This window comes from Pteropus vampyrus, unplaced genomic scaffold (genome assembly GCF_000151845.1).
Source record: "Pteropus vampyrus isolate Shadow unplaced genomic scaffold, Pvam_2.0 Scaffold953, whole genome shotgun sequence".
In the NCBI taxonomy this organism is placed as follows: Eukaryota; Metazoa; Chordata; class Mammalia; order Chiroptera; family Pteropodidae; genus Pteropus; species Pteropus vampyrus.
This window is the reverse complement of record NW_011889734.1, coordinates 12,302-36,391: the sequence shown is the minus strand read 5'-3', so window position 1 is coordinate 36,391 and position 24,090 is coordinate 12,302. Positions and strand designations below refer to the sequence as shown.

Here is a 24,090-nt window from a genome sequence, read left to right as displayed (position 1 = left end):
CAAATGTTCTGGATTGGTCTGCAGAGCACCCCCGGGGCGGCTTGGGTGCAGTTTACACAGCATCTGCCTGTGTCACAAGAGCTTCCTCTTGGAAACGTGCAGTCACTTTTACAGCACGGGTCATTGTAACACCTCTTGAAGGAGCCACAGTCACACTGCTCCGTTTCGTCCACCACATTGTCTCCACATCGAGCGACTGAGTAGGTTCTATTAGTATACACTATGTCAGTCATGTAGAGGCAGTCTGCTACATGATTAGCAAATACGTTTTGTATGTGAACAAAGGAACAGTTACTGAAGGCATCTGTCAACACAGGGTAATGATACATAATGCAGGTGGCCCTCCTCTGGCAAACACACGTGTCTTCGTCATAATACAGACCGAGCGTTCTCCCAATCTCCTGAGCTCCTACGATAGCTATCAGTAAGTAATGTCTGTCCATATAACCCAGCATGACAAGATTTTCGTTGTTGCACATGCCGTACAGTACGGGAGTAAAGTCAACTTCATGTGGCCCCTGTCTATTTAAAAGAAAGCCTGAATGTGGCAAAAGAGGTCTAAAAATGACAAGTTCATAATACTGGTGAAAAGGACTCCCTGGCACCTGATAGTTGTTCATGGCAGCTGGATCTCTCGCATTATAAATGATCATGATGCCAATGTAGTACCTTATATCAAGACTTTTGTACATGGAGTTAAATAAGCTACCTATATTTCTCAATAAATTGGCACATTTCGACATATTGTTGTAGATAGTATAAATTGAATTGGAAGCTATCATGCAGCCTTTAATATTTCCTTGATGGGATGAATAGAGCTTACTACTGATCCTGGAAGCTGCACTGGTGTTTGCCTGAGATAACAGGGGATCACTGTCTTCCTTGTACCCCAACCTGTATGGGGGGCCTGTTGCATTTGTGTCTGCTACTATCTGAGAGACAACGTGTTCAAACCGCTGGGAATCCTTGAGGGGTTTGATTTCATAGGCAAGGTCATCCAACTTCATAATACCTTCCAGGCCCCCATAGCACGTGTCCATGGTGACCGTAGAAAAAGGAATGTCCTCCAGGTAGCCGAGGTAGTAGCAGTCTAGAGGAATAAAGGGGTAGTCCATCTGCAAGGTTCCTTGGTCATCCTGAGTCATCAGCAGCAGATGTCTGGGCCAAAAGAGTTTCTTGCGCCGCATGTGGATAACGTGTCTCTGGCCCCCAAAACGCAGGCTATAAGAGAGCCAGCCCGGCACCTGAACACCTTTGCCACGGTTCACCTCCTTCCTGGGAATCACCACCTCAGAGGAGATGTAGCGCCATGAGGGACGACCTCGAGAACCCTGGACTGGAGCCAGCATGGCCCAGAGCCCAAGCAGCAAGAGGGGCATCCTCAGAGTGACCTGGTCCTCGGCCAGCCTCATGCCCCTACTCAAAGACATGTGTCAATGAGAATGGAGAAAGGGAGGATGCTCAGAGAAGCCCGGGCCAAACCATCTGCTGTGGCCACTCCCTACCAAGGAGATACTGACAGAAAACAAAGGGCTGCCTCAGGCTGCCGGCACCTACCTTGGGTGGGCCCCACGAGGGATTAGGTAACAGTCACAGGGTGTGGCAGTGGGTGGGCCTGGACGTTAATCCAGCTGGGGTTGAGGTGGGAGAGGTGGGAGGGCCTTGTCCATGAATGCTACATGGAAACGAAAAAGGAGAAGGAAGCGGAGGCGTGTCTCCATTCGACACCTCCAAAGTCCCCTCTGCTATTTGAATATATGAAGTAAAATTACAACGCAATTAACTTCTCTGCCAGTTCTCTGCCATGGTACTCCCTAACCGCATGCCAGGGGTCACAAGTACCATTTCTACCTACTTCCTTGGCAGGTGAACTTAGGCTTGTTAATTTTACCTTTACATGTGTTGAATTTTTAAAGATTCTATAACTATACATGTCTTATTCTGGTTTGCAGTTAAGAAATTTGAAAACCATGTGATCCTTCTGGTTTTTGCTTTAAAACTTTGTTTAGGCTTAGTGAGTAAAATGTTTCCTAGTATTTCATGCGATGCTTCTTGAATTATGATGTGTTTTTTTTCTCATCCCAGCAGGGGATCACAGAAACTATTCCTGACCCAATTTCGCTCAGTGTGGCTGTTTTCTGGCGTTTGGTAACTTCCTCATTTGTGTATGCCAATCAGCTCTTAGCTGAAGACACAAGGGGCTTCTGTTGGTGTCCAATGTGAGAGAAGAAATATTTCACGTATTTTCACCCAATTTTGTAGTTGTTCAACGAAAGGATGAAAAAGTCATTAACAGATCCTGATATGAAGCAACAATTGTTTTTTGCTCCACAAATATTTCCCACTTAAAAATATATATATATATAGAGAGAGAGATAGTCACTCAATTTAAACACAATGTGATCACTGATCTATTTCGTTCATTGTGCCACTTTTCTTTTTGTCTTCTAATGTCCTGCTGTCCACATTCCTTCCCCATTTTATGACTTTGGATTCCGGCATAGTGCTCATCTCCTCTGTAATACTGTGATCGTCACAGACTCCTTCGCTTTCTCTTCACTGTTTCCATGGAAGGTAGAATGCGAATACTTGACTTATAACCATCTAAATAGATCTGCTTTTCCCTCTGGAGAAAGGGTGTGCATTCCCCCACTTCATGCTTGCGTAGCAGCAGATGTGAAGGGTGGAGGCTGCGGGCTGCCAGCACACTTGTCTACCTAGGTGGAGGGACATGTGGCGTCCCTTCAGTCTCTAGTCTCTGGCCTCTGGCTACTTCGGCTGGATGAGCACCGTTGACAGGAATGAAAGATGCCACTCCTGTGAGATCTGTACCTACCACACTACCAGAAATTCCTGTAGCAACATCTTCTGCAACAGGACTTTGGCTACACTGAGATGTGTCCACGTCCCCGAGAAATTCAGTTATAAAGGAATCTGCAACAATAAAAGGAACTGCCATTGCCATATAAGCTGGGACCTTCCACGGTGCCCACACCGCGGTGCCAGTGGGAGTGACAACAGTGGACCCCCTCCAAGAAGAATGTGGTCAAAAACACAAGGCCAACCATCAATGTTGTATTTGCACTTGGTCTTTTGTCATTTTTATGCTTGAAAATGCACTCCTCGGGAGCGGCCGCTCACATGAGACTTATCAAGACCCCAAAGTCAAGGGAGGGACCTACGTCGAGACTAGATACACAGTGTCAGCCTTCCATACTGTGTAAAAGTGCAGGCAACATAGAGGACATTGCATCGGTCCCAGCCTATCGATGGGATGTCCCGGCTCTCAGCTTGGACCACACTCACTGCCAGCGAGCCCACGGACACTCCGCCATCCCCCGCCAGTGTTGTGGCTGGACCAGCCTTTGTGGGTTTTATTATGACCACAGAACACACGTCAGCAACAAGCTCCGGTGACTTTGAAAATCAAAGTTTCCCTCACACCTCAGGGCCACATGGTAGATGGTGGCGACAGTGAACCTGGGGCTCTGTCTGTATTAGAGTCCCAGAGTGGGCAAGCTAGGGTTTCAAGGGTTCACTCTTTATTGGTGAAGTGAAAGCATAAGAGTGGAAATTGGGGTGGGAAAAGGGTCGCTCAAGCAGTCAGCAAGACAGAACTTTCCCTGACTTATTTTACGAGGCAGCATTACCCCAATACCAGAACCAGAGGAGGGCCGCCCGAGAAAACAGAACTACAGACCGATCGATATCCCTGATGAACATAGACGCAAAACTCTTTAGCAAACTAGCAAACTGCACTCAACAGCACGGTAAAAGGATCATACACCACGGCCAAGGGGGTTTCGTCCCGGGGATGAAGGGATGGTTCGGTGTTTGCTAATCCGTAAACATAAAACACCACATTAATAAAAGGAAAGACAAAAGTCAAATGGCCATGTCGATGCAAGCAGAAATAACATCTGGCAAAATTCCACATTCTTTCATGACAAGGACTCTGGACAAATTGGGTAGAGAGGGGACATGTCAACATAATAAAGGCCAGATAAGGCAGATCTACAGCTAACATCATATTCAAACCTGAAAGCCTGAGTGCTTTTCCTCTAAGATCAGAGACAAAGTCTGCACTCCCACCACTCCTATTCAGCACAGTACTGCATTGCCACACCCATCGATCAGGCGAGCGAAAGAAAGAAATGCACCTACATTGGAAAGGAAGACGTGAAACTCTCCCAGTGAGCCTGTGGCACGATCTTGTTTGTAGAAAACCCAAGACTGAAAGGAAATGTGGGATGGAAAAAAGAGTAGTGACCTTTTTACACTCTGAGCAATGTCTTATAATGTTCAGTGTACAGATTCTAGATTTATGCTATTTTCTTGTTTTTATATCGCTGCAGGGTTTTTTCTTTCCAAATTCACTTCCAGTTGTTTGGTGCTTGTCTACTAAAACATCCTGGATTTTATTAATCAGTTTGAGGATATATTTTTTCAGATTCTTTAAGATGTTCTAAGTAAATGACTGCATACTCTGGATTGAAGAACGTTGCTTTTCCCTGCAGCCTCTGGTGGCTCCCAGGGCGGGCCTTGGGTGGGGGTTGGCGGGGAGCCATGACAGTTCTTGCATATGAAGCTTGGGAAGAGGCCGGGACAGACAGCGGCAATGCCACCAACAGCCGTGATTCTTGTCCAGTTTCCAAAGCTGCACCGTGGGGGCCTGGCCAGACCCGGGGCTAGGTCTTCGTTCCCAAGCTTCATGGGACTGGGCAGGTTCTGGTCCTTCTGTTAGAACCTTCATGGACCACCCACCCATGACCCTGTATCCCAACGACTCGGCACCCGGAGCGGGACAGGGTCCACCCAGGAAACCAGCGCTGGTTCCCAGAAGGGAGCTGGCCGAGCCCTGTACAAGCCCAGACCTCCACCTGGGCCCAGCACGTGCAGGCGCCACAAAGAAAAGCACGATGGCTGCAGTGACGGGCTCACGTGGGAAAGCTCTGCTCTCTCTGGGCCGCGGTGAGACCTGAAAGCGAACCGGGGAGACCCCCATGGAGGTGCTGACGTGACATGGCGCTAAGTTCACCATTTACCAGAAGGCAGAGCTTCCTGTCCTGAAGGAGGCCTTTCTTCAGCAAGGTTACTCGCCATCTCGCGGTCGCGCAGACTGCGGAGGATGCGGCGGTCGTGGCCCCAGTTCCTCGCCAGAATAACGGGAGGGACCACCCTCCCACTTACCTTCAGTGCCATTCCCGGCTCTGCTGGAAGCTCTGCAGCGGCATTGCGGCCACCCCGGCAGGGTCTCCTGTCGGGCCCTGCGACGCCTTCCCTGAGCTCCAATGGGGCCTGGTTTAGGTCTGAGAGACCTGCCCCGGAGTCCCCACAGCCATCCCCACCTGCTCCCCGCCTGGACGGGCACCATAGCTGGGGGTGGCTGAACCCTGCAGAGAGCACGACCAGGGGACATCACCCATGTGCCTCCGGATGCCATCCCTCTACCCGCTGACTGGAGCAGCCCAGCAGGTGGCCGCCCCCTTGTCCTCTTGACATCCTCCCAGCTTTGCCTAGGGACCAGCACTGGACAGGGACCCAAACCACCTAGCCAACCTGTATTTGCTGCCGGAAGTGGTGAAAAATGGTGACATCCCCTGCCCCATCCGGTGGATACAGCCAACTGGTGGAGACAATACGTACGAGCACTGAAGAGCAGAGGGTAAAACCACAGGCCTGAGGACCGTGGGGCCTAAGATGTGGCGAGCTGGGACGGCACCAGAAAGTGCCCAAACAGATGCAAGCCCGTGCCATGTGCACACAAAATGCCACTCAATAGAAACTTTTCTAAGACACCCCGTGTGCAGAGTTCACTTGTCATTAGCCATCACTCTTTGCTGATTGATAACTGAGGTCATTTTAAAAGGAAGAGCTTCCACCCACACACCCTGAGCTCCAGCCTCGGCCATTTGGTGTCTTAGCAGCTCTTGCCCATGGTCCCCGCAAAGCGGCGCTCCCCACGGGAACCCACGGTTCGCTGTGCTTGGCTTGATTGCACCCAGCCATCTGGAAGCAAAACACAAACACAGGCCTATTTCCTTCCCACTGTGGGCCCTCTAGGCTGAGGACACTGACCTGCTTCCTTGGGGCTGCCTCATGAGGACCTGACGTGTGACCCCAGGAACATGAGGACAGTTGCCTCTGTCTTGCTCACTGATTTGTCCTAGTTGCCTGGAAGGGTGCTAGTGTATAACTTGCCCTCAGTATTTGTCAAATGAATGAATGAATGAATGGGATCCAATCTGTAAGTGTGGGTATACAAACTCTGTAATTGATGTAAGAGCCACATTGCCGGGATTCAGGAAGTGCTTCACTCAGCTCACACCAAAGTGTTCCACCTCTGAGCACCTTGTCTCTGTCCCCTGCCTTGGATTTGGCACCCTAGGACGTGGCTCTGGAGGGCTCTGGCTGCAGAAGTAGGGTCCGTGCTTTTGCGGGCAGTGTGCATCCGGGACCTTCTATCAGTGAGCGCCACTCGGGCAAATGCCAGGCAGGGCTTCCTGCTGAAATACAGCCACCTGCCGGGGACTGCAGAGCCTGCTGAATCTGGCTGACCCAGGGAAATGTCTGTCTCCCTCCTCATCTTCCTTCCCGTGCTGGGTCTCCCAGGGGTCAGTGTCAGGGAGATGCGACGGTTCACAGCAGTATTCACAGAGAGATGGAGTGATTAACCTGTTTCCTTTTTCCCCCAGGAGTCCTGTCCCAGGTGCAGCTTCAGGAGCCGGGATCCCAGGTGGTGCGGCCTCACAGACCCTGTCCCTCACCTGTTCCACCTCTGGGGACACTGTCTCCAGCAACAGTGCTACCTTAGAATGGCTCAGGCAGCCTCCAGGGAAAGGTCTTCAGTGACTGAGAATGACATGCTACAGGTCCAGGTGGCACAAAGATTACACACCATCTCTCCAAGGTCGATTAGTTATCAATTCAGACATGTCCAAGAACCAGTTCTCCCTGGAGCTCAGCTCTGTGACCAGCAAGGACACGGCTGTGGGTTACTGTGCAAGACACAGTGAAAGAATGTCAGCGTGAGCTCAGACACAAACCTTCCTGAGGGAGACAGGAGGGCTGGGCTGCAGGGGACACTGAGGACCTGGGGGACCCTCAGATCCTCCAGGGGGTGCTGAAGATCCCCAAGGGGTGCAAAAATCCACCAGGGGGCGCCAAAGACCACCAGCATAAGTCTCAGACCAGGAGTGGGTGCAGAGTTAAGCAGATGAAATATCCTGGTCTGTCTTAAGGTGGTTTTGCTCCAAGTCTCAGTAACAGAGCTCACAGAATGCCTTTTTTTATATCTAGTTTCAGGGATCCTATTTGTGAACAAAAAAGGGGCTATGTAAAAAATCTGACAAAATTCAGTGACCAAAAGTAACCTCTCAGGGTGATCTGATCATGAATTTCTAACGGGGCAGGTCGCACCGGGCCCTCACGCCCCAGGCCTGTAAATTTTTCAGTGAGAGGCTGATCTTGGCCTTAAGCCAGCCCTATCTGCGCTCTTGTGCATTGAGGTTAACGCACCTTTGAAACATTAGAAGCCACACCTCTCGAAAGTGTGACCACCCTTAAGAGGGCACATCATCTTACTGTCTTGCAGTATGATCTCCACCTCGCTTTCTCTCACGTGACCTTCCTTATGTCCCCTCCTTAATTCCAAGTGCATCAGAGAAACTGCAAGACTGTCATTCCCCTGAGCGTCTGAGAGCTTCCTTCCTAGCAACTGTCATCAGTTTGACTCAAATAAACTCATAAAAATGATCAAAGTGTACACTTACCTCTGTAGGGAAGTCTTACAACAACATATTGTCTTTCACCAGGAGACGTCAGGGGGCGAAGCCTGACCTGCCTCCCTTGGTGTAGAAAGAGCCTCAGCTGAGCGTCCAATTCCCTTCTCCTCATTCTACCTTCCACAGAACAGCAGGAGAAACACGTCACACAAGTTCCCCACCATCCATAACAAGGACCACCTCCCTCCAGGTTCCAATAAGAAGTTTCTGGCTCCATCCAAGCACCCATCACGATGGCCATTGTCACCCACATTCCTGCATCTGCTCAGGACGGCTGAGGTTTCCTCCACGAAGACTGAGGCTGCTCCCCAGCTCCCGTCTTTCTCTCTGAGCTCCCCCCAGATCCTCCTCTAAAGGCCCGTCCACAGCATGGAGGCTTCTTCTAACACACATCTCAAACGCTTCCAGCCTCTTTGCCCAACCCGGTTCCAATGCCGCACCCAGTTTTACGTATCTGTTACAGCAGCACCCCCATCTCTCTGTACCGATTTCATAGTCCATGTAAGCTGCTATGAAAAAGTAACAGAGACGAAGCGGCTGAGGGAGACAACTGGAATTAACTTCAGACAGTCCCGGGGGAAAGACAACAGACTCGGCATCTTGAAGTCTCACTTCCTGGTTCACACATGGCCTTCTGAGCCCTCACTGGGGGAAGTACTCCCTGAAATTTAGGACACTGGCTTTTTAAAAGATTAACTCTTTATAGTTAAATATTTGTTCTTTCTAGGGCTCTGCCCTCCAAAGAGCTATCATGGGTAGGCTGAGTATGGTCCCTTATTTTCTGCAGGAACTTCAGTCTCCAGACCTCAGGGTGCAATTTCCTTAGGTATGGGTGTGACTTCCCATACCCGAATGTTCAAGGAAATTGATTAATTTGCACTTAGTGCAGCTTGCTTGTCACTGTGGCTGTGTGTCATAAGAATAAGAACATTTTCTCAGGTCTCTACATCTACAGGCTGAGAATTGGCTTTCTTTGTAGAGTCCAGGGTCTGGGGACACTCCAGCACCCCTCAGCAGGTGCGCAGACTCACACGGCGGTGGATGCACTCATCGGAAGAAGACTCAGCACTGACCCGTGCGAGCCCACATCATACCATACGTTGCATTTCCAATTATGATGCTGAGGATGTAGCATGGACATCAAGTATGTGCGTGCGATTCCAACTGTACACGTCATCCTGGCGTGGCTGTGGCTGACAGAGCTCTACCACAGCAAGACGACTACCGTCCAAGTGCTGTTATCAGTGGACAAAGAAAGTTAGAGGTACAGAGAGTGACACTCAGATGGGCCCGACGCCTGCAATACAGCTGTGACCCTGATTCTCGCACGTGCTCTCCGTTAGCACTAGAAGCCAGCAAATCCCACACGCGCTCATGCAGGACGGAGACCTGCACCTCACGGGGCATGTCCACTCTGTCCTGGAGGTGGCTCAGGGGAGCAGTGGGGTGCGGTGGGGAGTGTGCAGGGCCACACACATGAGTTCACTCTTACACATGTGCTCTCTGTGGTCCTGTTTGGCCTTCTTCACCAGTGATGCAGGTAAATGATATCACGTCACATGACTTACGTGCATGAGTAAAACAAAATAAGATGATGATGCTAAGTGTTTAAGTAACACATGTCACAATAAAAGGCATATTTTACCAAATGTTCTCATTGCAACCATGTGCCCAGAGACACCAAGGCCGGCTCTGGGTCGCTGTCCTCTCTGTGTGTCCCCAACCCCAGAGCTCCATATAGAGTCAGAGCACATGCAAATAGGGCCCCTCTGCTGATAAAAGCCAGCCCAGCCCCAAGCCTGCAGCTCTGGGACAGGAGCCCAGTCTCATGATTCCCAGGAGTCCCCATTCAGGGATCAGGTCTGAACACGCACACCGCACCATGGCGTTTGGGCTCAGCTGGGTTTTCCTCGTCGCTGTTTTACAAGGTGACTGATGGGGAACAAGGGACACTGAGTATGTGAGTGGGAATGAGTGAGGAACAGGGATGTGTGACAGTTTCCTGACCCTGATGTATCTGTGTTCACAGGTGTCCAGTGTGATGTGCAGCTGGTGGAGTCTGGGGGAGACGTGGTGCGGCCCGGGGGGTCTCTGCGACTCTCCTGTGCAGCCTCTGGATTCACCTTCAGTAGCTTCTGGATGTACTGGGTCCGCCAGGCTCCGGGGAAGGGGCTGGAGTGGGTCTCATCCATTAGTAGGGATGGCAGCAGCACAAACTACGCTGCCTCCGTGAAGGGCCGATTCACCATCTCCAGAGACAACGCCCAGAACACACTCTATCTGCAAATGAGCAGCCTGAAGGCTGAGGACACGGCCATGTATTACTGTACGACAGACACAGTGAGGGGACTTCAGTGTGAGCCCAGTCACAAACCTCCCTGAGGGAGACAGGAGAGGGTGCTCAGGACACCAGGGGGCGCTGAGGCTACACACAGCACAGCACACACAGACCAGCCCAGCAGCAGGTGCACAGGGAGCTGGGGAAGGGGCTTCCTGTTGGGAGCAGCGATTTCCTCTCAAATCTCTCAGCTGCCTCCCAGGAGAATTACTGCTTCTTTGTGGCTCTAATTTTCCACATTCTCACACAGACAAGAAATGAAGAAATAACCTGTCTGTAGATGACAGATCAGCAGTGCCTGGGGACCTTTCCTGCAGTAACTTTCAATGTGCCCTTTCTGATTTCTTGACAGAGAGACCACCTGTGGGCTTTGTGTCCTGAGGCTGGGAACTGTTTCCACACAGAGAGACACAGCACAGTGCAGGGACCTGTGTGCTGAGCTCAGGCTCTGCCCCCCACAGACACATGCTGTCCCCACGTGGGCCTCCCTTCAGACAGGACACATGACCCACATGGGAGGACCTGTCCCCCAGGACTCTGTCCCACAGGGTCCCTGTCCTGCCTGCAGCACGTTAACCTCTTGCTCCTCATTTTCTCAGGTGGATGATAAACACCCTTCATCACCTGCTGTCATCTGCTGTCCTAGTTCCACTAAATCTGTTTAGTCATTGTGTCCCCCGTGCTGCAGTCTCCCTCACTCTCAAGCCCTCCCCACGTACCAGTCACAGCAAAGAGGATAATAATTTCCGACATGGGTCCTTTCCTATGATTCTGCACTGGGCCCTGGCACTGCACAGTCTGCTGTTGTGTCTTCAGATCCCATCACAGTCGTTGCTGTAAATCCTCCCACATGCAGGAATGTTCCCAGTAAGAGGGTAGCTGCAGCTGGGGTGACCACAGTGGTGAGGGTTCAGGTGGACGACTGCGTGTTTGGAGCTCTCTCTGGTTCCTGGTCGGACAGAGGATGGAGCACGTTGAGCTTCCCACAGACATGTCCTCCTCTTTACGCTAAAGAGCATTTCTCTGCCCAAGCCTCATGGAGTGGCCCAGGACCTCTAATACAAGCTGAACAAGGATGGATCACTCTATCCTATAGGCCATCTAGGCTGTTTAGATCTCCTTAGGGAAGCAAGCCTGTCTAGTGCACCCATATTGTGTCCCAGACAACTATGAGTTTCTCTCCTTTATCAAATAGAAATGAATCATGTAAATGAAGAGGAATTCACACCCCGGATCCGCTCGTCTATAGAAGCCCCATCTATCACTCAGTGATACAGCCCCCCACACACACACCCAATATGAAAGCTTCAGCCTGAGCTGAAACACAGTGGGAGATGACCCCAGAGTTAGGGAGGAAGTGGGTGCTCGCTCATGATGTGCTCAGGGTCGAATGAGGAGTCCTGAAGGTACGACTGTGTGTCCCAGGCCTGTCTCCAAGGTTCACAGTGGAGGATGAAGGATGCAGTGATTTTTTCCGTATGAAGTGGGGGCAGAATAGGGCAAGGTGCTGCAGTTGGTGTGAATGCAAAGGCTCCCTGCATTGAGTGTGTTTACGTATTTTATCGCCTTCTCTACATTATGATGTTTAACAACTTTCAAATATTTCTGGATGGGGAGACACTTCCCCTCATGATGTCACCAGTTCTTATATACAGCACAGGTCCTTCCCTGGCACACAACTTTCACATGCACACTATCCCCACAGGGCACCCGCCTATGTCTGCCTGCACACCCCGGGACACGATACTCCTCTGCCTTCTCATCCCAGGCCCAGCTGCCAGGCAGATGGAGAACCACGTCCAGCTCTGAGCCCAATGAAATGATTCACACGAGTCAAGCCCATGCTCTTCACCAGTCCTGCTCATCCTTTACCCGGGAAACCCAAGGAAAACTTGGTGCTAAGTTACCCTCTCCCTGCTGTACATGACTCCTGACACCCTGGTGTCTTCCATGCAGCCCCTGGTGGCATCCAGGTCTCCAGTCTCTAGGATTCTGAGTGTGATAAACTCGGTTTTGCCCTGATTCCCTCCTGCAATAATAAAGGTTGCATGGCACTGGTCGAGGGAATGACACACATCGATAGACCGGAATGTGTGTGACCTTGGATCAGCCAAGGATTTCTCAGATGTGACACACACAGGTTGGACCTTAAGGAAAATGTAGGCGAATATAAATACGTGATATTTGAAATATTATTTCAAAAATTAGTTAAAGCTCCACATAAACTAGTAAATTAAAATATATGTCATAAAAAGATTATATAGAATATGGAAAGACTTTATTATTTAAAAAAAAATGAGAAAAAGCACAATATGAAGTGTCCAGCATCAGGGGTCTTCCAGCCTGATTATGGAGAGAGGCAGCTACTTAGACAAAGACAACTCACATGTGCTTCAGTGAAGGAGGGAATTGGAAGAGACTGTCTATTATTTTGGATGTAATTTATAACAAAGGTGAAAAAGTATTATTTACTTGAATTATGTTTATAAATAATTGGGGTCCGTGAATATATTCCATCTGCTTGAAGTAAAAATGTGTCTGACCATCATGCTAATCACTTTCATAATTATGAGAAACACTTATAAGTTTAAAAACGGTGACTTACTCAATAGTCCAGCGTTTATTCGTATACTATGAAAAGCGGGGCTTTCCTTAGACCTGTTTCAATGTACCTTAGAGATCGGTTGCTCTGCCATTCCACACTCAGACACTGTATGTATTAAGGGAAAGAGCCCCAGCTGGACCCCAGAGACACGAGGGAGCCTGACCCAGTACCTCCCCACTTATGAGGAGCATGCTGCCCACATGCAAATTCCTCCTCCAGCCCCAGGGTAAAACCTGTCTGGGCTGTGGACGCTCACAGCTCTCTCTTCACACAGGGCTCAGGTCTCTGGGGAAGCAGCACTGTGGTCAAGGTGAAGATGAGACTGTGGGGTCTTCTCCTGTGCCTGGTGACAGCCCCCCAAGGTGAGTGTCTCAGATGTCAGACAGGGGTCTGTGGGATGGTTGTGACAGCATGTGACTGACAGGACTGATGCTCCTTGTCCCCAGGTGTCCTGTCCCAGGTGCAGCTGCAGGAGACGGGCCCAGGACTGGTGAAGCCCTCGCAGACCCTCCCGCTCACCTGCACCGTCTCTGGGTTCTCTTTAACCAGCAATGCTGTGCACTGGACCCGCCAGGCTCCAGGAAAGGGGCTGGAGTGGGTCGGTGCTATATGGAGTGGTGGAAGCACAGACTACAACCCTTCACTTAAGTCCCGACTCAGCATCACCAGGGACACCTCCAAGAGCCAGGTTTTCTTGAAACTGAACTCCGTGACCAGCGAGGACACGGCCGTGTATTACTGTGCGAGAGACACAGTGAGGAGACCTCAGTGTGAGCCCAGACACAAACCTCCCCGAGGGAGACAGACAGGGGAGCTGCAGGGGCTGATCAGGTCACAAGGGGGCGCTCAGGACACACAAAGCACAGAACATACAGACCAGCCCAGCAAGCAGCAGGTGCACAGGGAGGTGGGAAGGGGCTTCCTGTTGGGAGCAGCGATTTCCTCTCAAAGTTCTCAGCTGCCCACGGGGACAAATCTGACTTTTTCAACATGGCTCTAAATTCTTTTCTACCGCAGACTAAAATGAAAATGTACCTTGTCTGTCTGTGGACGACACATCACTGGTGGCTGGGGACCTTCCTTCACCAGTTTTCTATGTGTCTGTTTTCATGTCTCAGCAGAGGGACCATCCTGAGGGCTGTCTTCTTCTCTGTGGCTGGAAAATACGTGCACAAAGAGACCCGGCCCAGTGCAGACTCCTGTGTGCTGAGCTCAGGCTCTCTGCCCCCCAGGCACACGCTGTCCCCACATGAGCCCACCCTTCAGACAGGACACATGGCCACAGGGGTAGGATCAGCCCCCAGGACTCTACCCAATGCCGTTTCTGTCCTGCCTACAACACAGGATCCTCCAGGACTTCACTTCCTCGGGTAGATTTTGAAACCCTCCCAACACAACTAGGTGTCATCTACTGTCCTAACTTCACTACGTCTGTCCTATACTGTGAGCTCCATGGGGCTGAAGCCCAGCTCAATCTCCCAGCCTCCACCTAGGCCAGTCACAGAAGAGGGATTATGTGCATATATGGCATTCACCTGTCCTTAGTTTATCTGCTATTGTTAATCTAACATGCCTGTCCATTTGTGGACCCCCCCGGGCAGGTTATAATCAGGAAGTCTAAAGGTGACCTGCTTACCCTACATGTCATGCACACTTATGATTCAAGGTCACTCGGGAACTATTGAATGATATATCTGTCTCAGGTCAGGGCACAGCTGGTTGCTGACTCATGGGCACCACTAAGAACTCAGAAAACTTATGACAGAGACATCTTGGTGGATGCACCTGTACAGAGCACCGTGTTGGACAACTTATCGGTGTCTGTGGTGAGATAGGGTCAGGGGACACTTTGGATGTGCTGGTCACTTCTCATGTCTCTTCTTTTCCCAACGCTCCTGTCCTAGTGAGATGGGACCACGGCACCATGCCCTCACTTAGCCTTTCCTGCCTCCTGAAAGCCCAATTTTAAATACCATCTTTGAGAATTCAAACTCCAACATGCAAAGTTTGAGGGTCCCAATTCAGTCCATAAAATTACACCTGCGGACTCCAAAATCCACGGCTCTCCCTCATGTAAAATAAACTCTAAGCCAACGTCCCCAAATGTCTTACTCGTTACAGCATCAGCTTAGAGTCAAACGTGCAAAGTCTCGTCTAAACATCATCTCATCAGAGACTGGTGGATCTTGACGTATGATTCATCCTGAAGTGAATGTCCTCTCAAGGTATGAACGTAGAAAAACAGACACATTTTGTGCCTCCCAAATGTGGCAATGGGACAGTCAGAGGGCAGACATACCCATCTCGAAAGGGATGAAGAGGAAAGAAAGAGAAATTGTGGGGCCGGCACTGGTCCACAACCCAGCAAGGCAATCCCGCCAGGCCTTAAGGTTGGAGATGGTCAGCTCCGGCTGGATGCCCCCACTCTGTACCCTCCGGATGGCGGTCCCACCCTGCGGACCCACTGAGGTGCTTTCTCTCGCTCTGTGCCCCAAAGAGAAGTCTCGCTGCAGTTCTGCGGGGCAGTGGTCACACCCGCAGGCTCCATTAGGTGGCAGTCACATCTGAGCTTGGCTAATCTAAGGCGGTGGCTGAAGACTCTGAAAGCAAGGAGTCCTCCCTGATGGTCTCGAGTCTCCTCCAAGGCCGTTCTTCCCTTTTCTTAAACAGACTGTGTCCTCACAGCCAAAGTGGCTTATGATCCTTGTCTGTAGAATCCAAGAGGCCTGACCACCTTCCTCCATTCTGCCCCACGAGTTCGTCCCATTTACTTCAGAATGACAGTGTTTGTGCTGGAATAACCACAGTTCTAATCCTGGGTGGAGCAGAGATGGCTGATGAAACCTGCTGGTCATGCCCATGAATTTTTCTATCAAATTGTTTTTCAACAACATCTTTCTTGCCTGCTTCATAAGAAACATCACACTTCTGGCTGCATGGATGGGCTGGCACTTTTCAAGTCCCCGAGTTCTGATTAGCACTAGATGTCCACTGCAATGTCCGATCCATCAGCCTTCACACATATTTCACTAGATGCAGCAGGAAGAACCAACCACTCCTGCCCTTTGCTTAGAAATCCCCGTAGCTAAATACACACTTTCACTGCTCACAGCTCTACCTTCCCCCAAACCCACCAGCCAAGCTCTTTGACACTTCGTGACAAGGTCACGTGTCCTGCAGAACCCGGGCCATGTTTCTCATTTCCATGGACACCTCACCAGAACGACTCCCAATGTCGACACCCCAACCACCGCTGTCCTCGTGACTGTGTTCGGTTCTCCCAGGGTGTGGGAGCTTCCTCCACGGCTCTCCCGTCCTCTCTCTGAGCTCTCCACACAACCACCCGTAACACCCCTCACAGCAAGCTTGGAATTTTCTAGCAGGCACTTAAAAGTCTCCCACCTCCTACCCATCACCTGCTTCCACATCCACTTATACCATCTTTGGTGTTTATTCCAGCAGCACCCCAGTACCACAGTCTGTCTCATGTGCTGATCGCAAAGACCAAAGACTAGGCAGCTTAGATGACAGTAACTTATTGTCTCATGTGATGGAGTCAGGAAGTCAAGTTACGGGGTCCAGATACATCGATACCTGGTGAGAATCCTTCCCCACAGGCAGACAGCTGATGTCTAGGTGCAATCTCACGTGCTGGAGAAAGTGAGAGATGTGTCTCTTTTGCCCCCTCTTCTCCTAAGGCCACCAGGTCCAGTGGATGCGTACTCACCCTACAGTCTCATTTAACCCTGACACTTCCTAAGAACCCTTCTGCCATACAGTCCATGGTGTGCTAGGTTTCACCACATGAATGGTGGGCGTACAGTTCACACATAGCAAGATCCCAGGGTTAACTGTGAGCAGGTTCACTGACCAGAGGATGTTCATCACGTTCCTGGTTATGTCGGCACAGGCACAGGTTCCTGACAGCAGTGCTTACGAGACGTCCTCACGCAGAGACCAGTGCCTCTCACATGTGATCGTGGACCTCGTGTCCCAGCACATCCTGGAAGCCAGGACTCTGCGTCTCCTCCCGCCTGCTCTCAGCTCCCCCTGGGACAGAGCTCTCATGGGTTGGCTCATGTTTCAGAGGTGACAGTCCCTGGTGTGGGTTTGCAGTTGCTTCTGCTGGGTCCACCCAGTGGCATGAATACCCTTTATAATGGGGCATCACCGGAGGTCTAACAGGTCCCTTGGCTGTAGTACGTTCTGAATTCTAATTTCCTGGGAGAGACTTGACATTGCCCAGATGTTCAGTGATTTCATGTCCAGTGATGTCAGTCCAGGGGCCACTTACACTTGGTGAGATCGATCCCTACATCTAGTAACAGCACGAATACAACCTCTGAGGGAACCTCTGCTGTGTGTGTCTAATGTACTGAATAATAAAAGTGGACTTTGTTTCAAGCCAGATGTTCTGTATCTGCATGTATTGTCACATGTCACCTTCAAACAGAGGGACCTAAAGGATAGAGAATCTCCCTCAAACCCTCGAGAGCTTCTAAACTCATAGAATGCTGACTGCGTCAGGGCTTGTGTCAGCCCCAGAGAAAAGGTTCCCTCGTGGTTCACAAAGCCCTTGCTTGGGACCTCCCCGCACAGAAATTGGGGGCGAGTGAGGCCAATTCACTATATCAAGAAGTGAAGCCAAAAGCATATGGTGTCCCTGAGGGAGCATCCTGAAGTCAGGGCACGGACACTTAATACCACTGTGAGGTCATGCCCTCTGAACCCAGACAGGACCCTCCCCTGCAGCATGGGGGCTGGGCTGCAGGGGCCACTCTGGACCCACCAAGCAAGTATTGTGCACGCATAGTAGGTGCAGAGGGTGTGGGCAAGGGAATTCTCTGAGGGCCTGGGGCTTCCTCTTTACACAAATCATCTAAATTTACAAATAGATTGGGACTGGAGAAATAAAAATAAAGGTTCTATTCAGTCAAGATCAGTTGACAATCTTGAGAACACAATAAGAACCACACATCAAGGGGCAGGTCTAGGGCGTCTAGACATCTGAATGTGGGGAGCTGGTGGCAGGGTGTGTTTTACTCAGTGTAACATTTAAGAGACAACTTGACGCAGGAATACGAGGTCTAATATCAGAGCCCAAATGCACCCAGTCTCCCCGTGTCATTCAAGGAAGGTGCACAGTGAGGAGACGTCCTGTTGGACTCGTTCCTCAGAGGGAAAAGCTCTGTCTGTACAGAGATCATCCCCTGACAGGGACACATGCACAACAAGCATTTGTACCTGGGATTCATATGCTCATTGCTCAAGGTTTCTGTGTTATCAACTTCTGTCAGGTGGGGCCAAATCTTCAGCTATGAATACTCTGCCTCATGAATATGCAAATGAGCTGAGGTGCACTAAGTTAAGTTGGGACCTGTCTTTGTCCTCACAGCACCCCACCATCACACCTTCCCCCACAGAGGCCCTGACAGCACCACCCTCAGCATGGACTGGAGCTGGAGTGTCCTCCTCCTGGTGGCAGTGGCGACAGGTAAGGCGATGCCCAGTCCCAGGCTGATGAGGTCACCGGAGCCAGTCAGGGCTCCGCACCCACTGCTGTCTCCTCTCCACAGGTGTCCACACCCAGGTCCAGCTGGTGCAGTCTGGGGCCGAGGTGAGGAAGCCTGGCGCCTCCGTGAAGGTCTCCTGCAAGGCTTCCGGATTCACCTTCACCGACTACTATATGAACTGGGTGCGACAGGCACCAGGACATGGGCTTGAGTGGATGGGAGAAATTGATCCTGAAAATAGTGAGACAAGCTATGCACAGAAGTTCAAGGGCAGAGTCACCATCACCGCAGACACATCCACCAGCACATCCTACATGGAGCTGAGCAGTCTGAGGCCTGAGGACACGGCCACATATTACTGTGCGAGAGACACAGTGTGACGACCCACATCCTGCGAGTGACAGAAACCCTGAGGGAGAGGGCAGCTGTGTGGGGCTGAGGAAGGAAGGAACAGTGTCCTCTGACTTCTTCACACAAAAACAGGAATCTGAGACTATAAGTGACACTCTCACGGGAACACCTGGCACTCAGGGAAAGGTGTCACAAGTCCAAATGTCCTGCAAGAGGATAAGGGACAGCATTTCTTGAAAGATCCTTGTCATTTGTCTTTGCTTCTGCAGAGGGCACAGTTGCACCTCCCTGGTCTCTGGATGAGGGGAGTTAGCTCAGGCATCATCTGGGATTACGTGTTGGTGTCAGATTCAGGGTTTGCACTGCAGATCCCCCAGCCATTCCTCCCACTTTCCCCTGTGTCTGAACAGGGAATGATGCTTCAACATAGGTAAGTATAAAGACTGAAGCGTGAACCCCTACTGCCCACTCTGAGGTCCAGCACCAGGCACATGTCCTTCTGGGAGGACGATCCTGACTCCTGGTATCAATGTCATGGTGACGGGTGAGCCAGGTTCTAGCACAGTCCCCCTCAGTTCTCTCCTGCAGGGCTGAGCTCCTGAAGAAGCTCCTCCCTTCCTACCACAGCCTCCTGAGTCCCTGTCTCTGGGGCAGGACTTCTGTCCTCACACACAGGGAGCACCGTGGGGAGACCTTTGATGACGTGGGACCCAAGTCCAGCCTGTGTGACTTCCCTGTCCATGCTGAATCACAGTACCACACACTCAGGGTAAAGACTACACACATTGACTCGTCACAGTCTGGAGGTCAGAGCAGGAAGTCAGTCTCCCTGGACAGACATCAAGGTGTTGGCAGGACCACACATGTCGTGGTGCTTAGGGCGGGCTGTAGTCTGAACATGTGTGCTCCCCAAATATACATGTCGAATTACTAACCCCACAGAGGACAGTGTGAGGAGGTGGGGTCTCTAGGAGGTGCTGGATGATGAGAGCAGAGTCCTCACAAAGGGTATCAGGTCCTTTCTAAATGAGGCCACAGAGACCATGTATGCCCCTTCCCCCATGTGAGGACAGAGTGAGAATTGCCAGATACGAACTGCAATGAGGGCTCTCATTAGTGGTGACCATGCTGGCACCTTGACTTTGCATTGCCGCCTCCAGAACTGTGGGAAATGCAGCAATGTTGCTGATATAATACCCAGGATTCATATTTCTCCATAGCAGCATGAGCAAAGCCAGACGGTGGTCTGCTTCTGTGTTTCCTGGTTCAGGAGCCACTTTCTTTACATCCTGACTCATGCCCCGTTCTCCATGCCCACAGGCTGGAGGAAGTCACCTCACGTCACTGGTCACGTTGCATCTTTCCTCTCCTGGAGTCTAATCTCCTCTGCCTCGCTCTGACGTGAACACTTGTGGCTGTATTAGGAGTGTCTCAGATAAAACAGGAAGCCATTTACCTCAAGAGGTCTAATGGTCCTGGAATGACAACGTGCCTTTTCCCCGTGGAACAGTCACAGCTTCCGAGCACAGAGCGACTGAATCAGCCCTCCGAATACTCACATCCACCCCACAGGCCAGTTCCATTAAGCACATCCCAACATTCCCAAAGCTGACTCATTAAAGCATGACCTGAAGCCCCAAATACTGAGGAGCATCATGTCAAAGTCCCGAGTGTAATCTCTAACTCAGGTGTCAGTGAGGATTTGGGTGGATGCATCCTGGGCAAAATCCTCTCTACCTGCAGAGCTGTGGTCCTAGAAGACCAGTTACCTCATTCTAAAATGCACTGCAGGGCAGGCACATGGTCACAGTCCAGACCTCTCCCTTCCTAAGAGAGGAAATGAAGTTAGAGAGAAATCACCAGCTGAACATGATTTTACGCCCTTGTGAATGAACTCCATTGAGTCTTATAACCTGGGGATGAGCTACTGTGGCTCAGACCCAATCTGTGGCCTGTCGCTCTGCCCTTGGATTTACCTTCCTGGGTCCTGAGGAGCCACCTGATGGAAGAGGAGCCCGCTCATCACCTGTGTCCGCCAGGAGATGATTGAGACTTGACGCCTCCTTTCACTTTGCTCAGTCTCTGTGACTTGAAAAATGTCCTCCAACAGTTGTCAAGTTTGAAAGGAAGGTTTTAGTTTAGACCGTTGCAATTGCAGTATCGCCACAGGAAAGAGGCAGGGGCACCACTGGGAGCAGCAGAGGCAGCTGGGGACTTGTGGCCTAGGGACAGATGGTGGGGTCAGTTGACAGAAGTAACTGAGAGGGGACATGGTTTGCACAGGAGGGTCCATAAGCCTGTGCCGGGAGGGACGCACCACTGAATGCTGGGTAACAGAGGGGCTGCGCAAGTCTCTGTTTCTCTGTCGGACTTTGAAGAAAAAGTGTGCAGAGGACACCTGGGGCCTCCGGGGGGTCAGGGTCTGCATGGGGCACAAACGCATGGACGTGTGTCTCAGCTTCTGTATCTCGTGCAGATGGAGACTCGGGGCTGGTTTCCTGTGTGATCTATTGCTTACCGTCCTTGCAGGAGCACCACGGGAACCTTTGTATATTTATTATTCTCTGCTTCCTCTAACGCTTCTGATAAAAAATGTTGGTGTTCTTGTTTTACATTTTATTGACAATGAGAGTCACATTTATCATATGCACAAAACGTAGAGGTCACTCAGTGAGGCAGAAATGACTCTGCTAGATTTCACCACATCAGAGTCCAGAGACAATTCAAACCTACTGCAGACGCTGTCAGGCCCCAGTGCAAGTCTGTCCCCGAGAGCAGGCAGAGGGGGAGCTGGAGGATGACGTTCCCAAGTCGCCCTGCCGTGGGAGGAAGGACCAGCACATTGTCCCTCCAAAGTGTCACTTTGAGGACGTCCAGGTCTGTTTCCAGTGTTCCTTCTGGTAGGCTCACATGTGTGTGGTCCCAGCACTAACCAGGGGATGGGATTCGGGGAGCAGCACCTGGGTTTGTCCAACGGGGCACCCTCTACGTGGAGTTGACGGCTTCTTTAGGACTAATGAACTATGCGTGGCGTTTGTGTCAGGAAGCATGGTTGTGGTTGTTATCGTGGCGGATGTAAAACATCAAACGTACATGATACGAACAGTTTAGCCCCGACTCTGCTGTCCTTCACCACGAGTCGTCAGGGGACAAGCCTGACCTGCCTCCCTTGGCGTAGAAAGTGCCACAGCTGAGTGTCCGATTCCCTTCTCCTCATTCTACCTTCCAAAGAACACCGGGAGAAACACGTCACAAAAGTTCCCCACCGTCCATAACAAGGACCGCCTCCCTCCAGGTTCCACTAAGAAGTTTCCGGCACCATCTGAGCACCCGTCACGATGGCCGTCGTCACCCACATTTCTGCATCTGCTCAGGACAGCTGAGGTTTCCTCCACGAAGACTGAGGCTGCTCCCCGGCTCCCGTCTTCCTCTCTGAGCTCCCCCCGGATCCTCCTCTAAAGACCCGTCCACAGCATGGAGGCTTCTAACACGCATCTCAACACCCTTCCAGCATCTTTCCTCAGCCCGGCTCCAACTCAGAATCCAGTTTTTATGTATCTGTTACAGCAGCACCCCCATCTCCCTTTACCGATTTCATGGCCCATCTGAGTTGCTATTAAAGAATAACATGAGATGAAGTGGCTTATAGGACAACTGGAAGTTGCTTCACACAGTCCAGGGGTGAGAAGACCATGATAAAGACACCAACAGACTCGGCATCTTGAGGTCTCGCTTCCTGATTCACACACCGTCTTCCTGTCTCTGTTCCCTCACTGGGGGAAGGGTGACGCAGCCCCTGGGTCTCTATTCTTTGGACACTAATCCTATTCATGAGGTTTTCACCTTCATTACCTCATCACCACCCAAGTTCGCCACTTCCACACACCATCATGTGGGAGGTTATGTTTATCATATACATTGGCTGCGTGGGACTCAAACTTTCATTTGTTTATAGTGATGCAACAATTGTTTATTCATATTCAAAAATTAATAAACATGAAAGGAAAATCAGAGTACATCTGAAAATTAACTGAAAAATTAGCTTTATTGAAAACATTAACTTAAGTGTAAAATATAAAAAATTTACCTTTTATAAGAACAATGCATTTTTTGTGATCGTGGTCTTGCTGCTGAATGATTAATTAGCTAAAACTTTAACAACAAGTCCCAAGAAAGAACATACCGATCAATCAGAATTTGTGAAAAAAAGAATCTTTTATCCACTAGAAATACTGTCCAGAAAAAGAAAGGATGAGCGGACACTGGGAAAGTGCAGTTTCAGCTCAAACATCTGGTATAATGTTGCTGCTGGATTATATAAAAACCTTACACATTATGCAGGATCCCAGACCCTCAGACCACAAAGAACGCCCCACAGTGCAGGGAGGCTGGGGAGGAAGGGAAGTCCTGTCAGGGTCACAGCGTCCTGTCCCAGGAGCACTGCTGCTCAGGCACCTCACTATTTGCCTGACTGTGGGCTCCTCATCCCTGAAAACACCAACGCCGAGAAAACGAGTTAGTTAATCAAGGGTAAAAATTTCTCTATTTGCAAGATGATGAATTTATTCACTGCATACTCACATTTTTTCTTTGACCTTTCTTCATGCCAAAGTTCAGTTATTTTGATGGAATTTATTTGGCTTTTCCACAATATGCTTTGGGAGGTGGAATATTTGCACAAAGAATATTTTCTGGTTGTCACAGTAACAAAAATGTCATGAGGTAAGAAAATAGGTCGCAAACTAAGAAAAGAAGATAATGGGAAGGAAAACTCTTTATTTTTATTATTTTAGACCAAGGTCGGCATTATTTGTATATGACATATAATTATAAACATTTGGAAATCGTGGCTGTATATAGGAATGTTAGGTATCGGAAAGTACCTGGGTGATTGCTAAAGCCTTGTAAATTTATTTGAAAAGTGCATGAGAATTAAAAACTGGAACCTACTCATCTAGCCCATTTTTTCTCATTATGCTCTGAAAAGTCAGGGTGTCCTCTGAGCTGAATGGAATGTCTCTCATAAACCATGTGATCCCATATGCTTGACGTATGAGTGAGTGAGTTTGAGTAGAGATGTTCATTGGGTTCCCAGAGGGTTCAGGGAAGCCTGACCCAGTCCCTCCCCACTTATGAGGAGCAGGCTGCCCACATGCAAATTCCTCCTCCAGCCCCAGGGTAAAACCTGTCTGGGCTGTGGATGCTCACAACTCTCTCCTCACACAGGGCTCAGGTCTCTGGGGAAGCAGCACTGTGGTCAAGGTGAAGATGAGACTGTGGGGCCTTCTCCTGTGCCTGGTGACAGCTCCCCAAGGTGAGTGTCTCAGATGTCAGACAGGGGTCGGTGGGATGGTTGTGACAGCATGTGACTGACAGGACTGATGCTCCTTGTCTCCAGGTGTCCTGTCCCAGGTGCAGCTGCAGGAGACCGGCCCAGGACTGGTGAAGCCCTCGCAGACCCTCTCGCTCACCTGCACCGTCTCTGGGTTCTCTTTAACC

The 24,090-nt window shown here is 50.4% G+C and overlaps 1 protein-coding gene and 3 gene segments (V, D, J or C); 3 read left to right on the top strand and 1 right to left on the bottom strand.

Annotated features, from left to right (window-relative positions):
- Positions 1–5: 5 nt before the first annotated feature.
- LOC105309945 (disintegrin and metalloproteinase domain-containing protein 20-like) lies at positions 6–1,371 on the bottom strand (the record flags this gene model as incomplete). Its single annotated transcript, XM_011386156.1, has 1 exon — positions 6–1,371. A coding segment is annotated over exon 1 (1,344 nt), but the record flags the coding sequence as incomplete, so codon positions are not given.
- Positions 1,372–9,607: 8,236 nt separating this feature from the next.
- On the top strand, positions 9,608–10,166 carry LOC105309944. The segment is given in 2 exon segments: positions 9,608–9,712; positions 9,814–10,166. Coding segments are annotated over 2 exon segments (453 nt in total).
- Positions 10,167–12,982: 2,816 nt separating this feature from the next.
- On the top strand, positions 12,983–16,242 carry LOC111734298. The segment is given in 3 exon segments: positions 12,983–13,089; positions 13,174–13,497; positions 16,187–16,242. Coding segments are annotated over 3 exon segments (426 nt in total).
- Positions 16,243–18,130: 1,888 nt separating this feature from the next.
- LOC105309943 lies at positions 18,131–18,646 on the top strand. The segment is given in 2 exon segments: positions 18,131–18,221; positions 18,304–18,646. Coding segments are annotated over 2 exon segments (363 nt in total).
- The last annotated feature ends 5,444 nt before the right edge of the window (positions 18,647–24,090 follow it).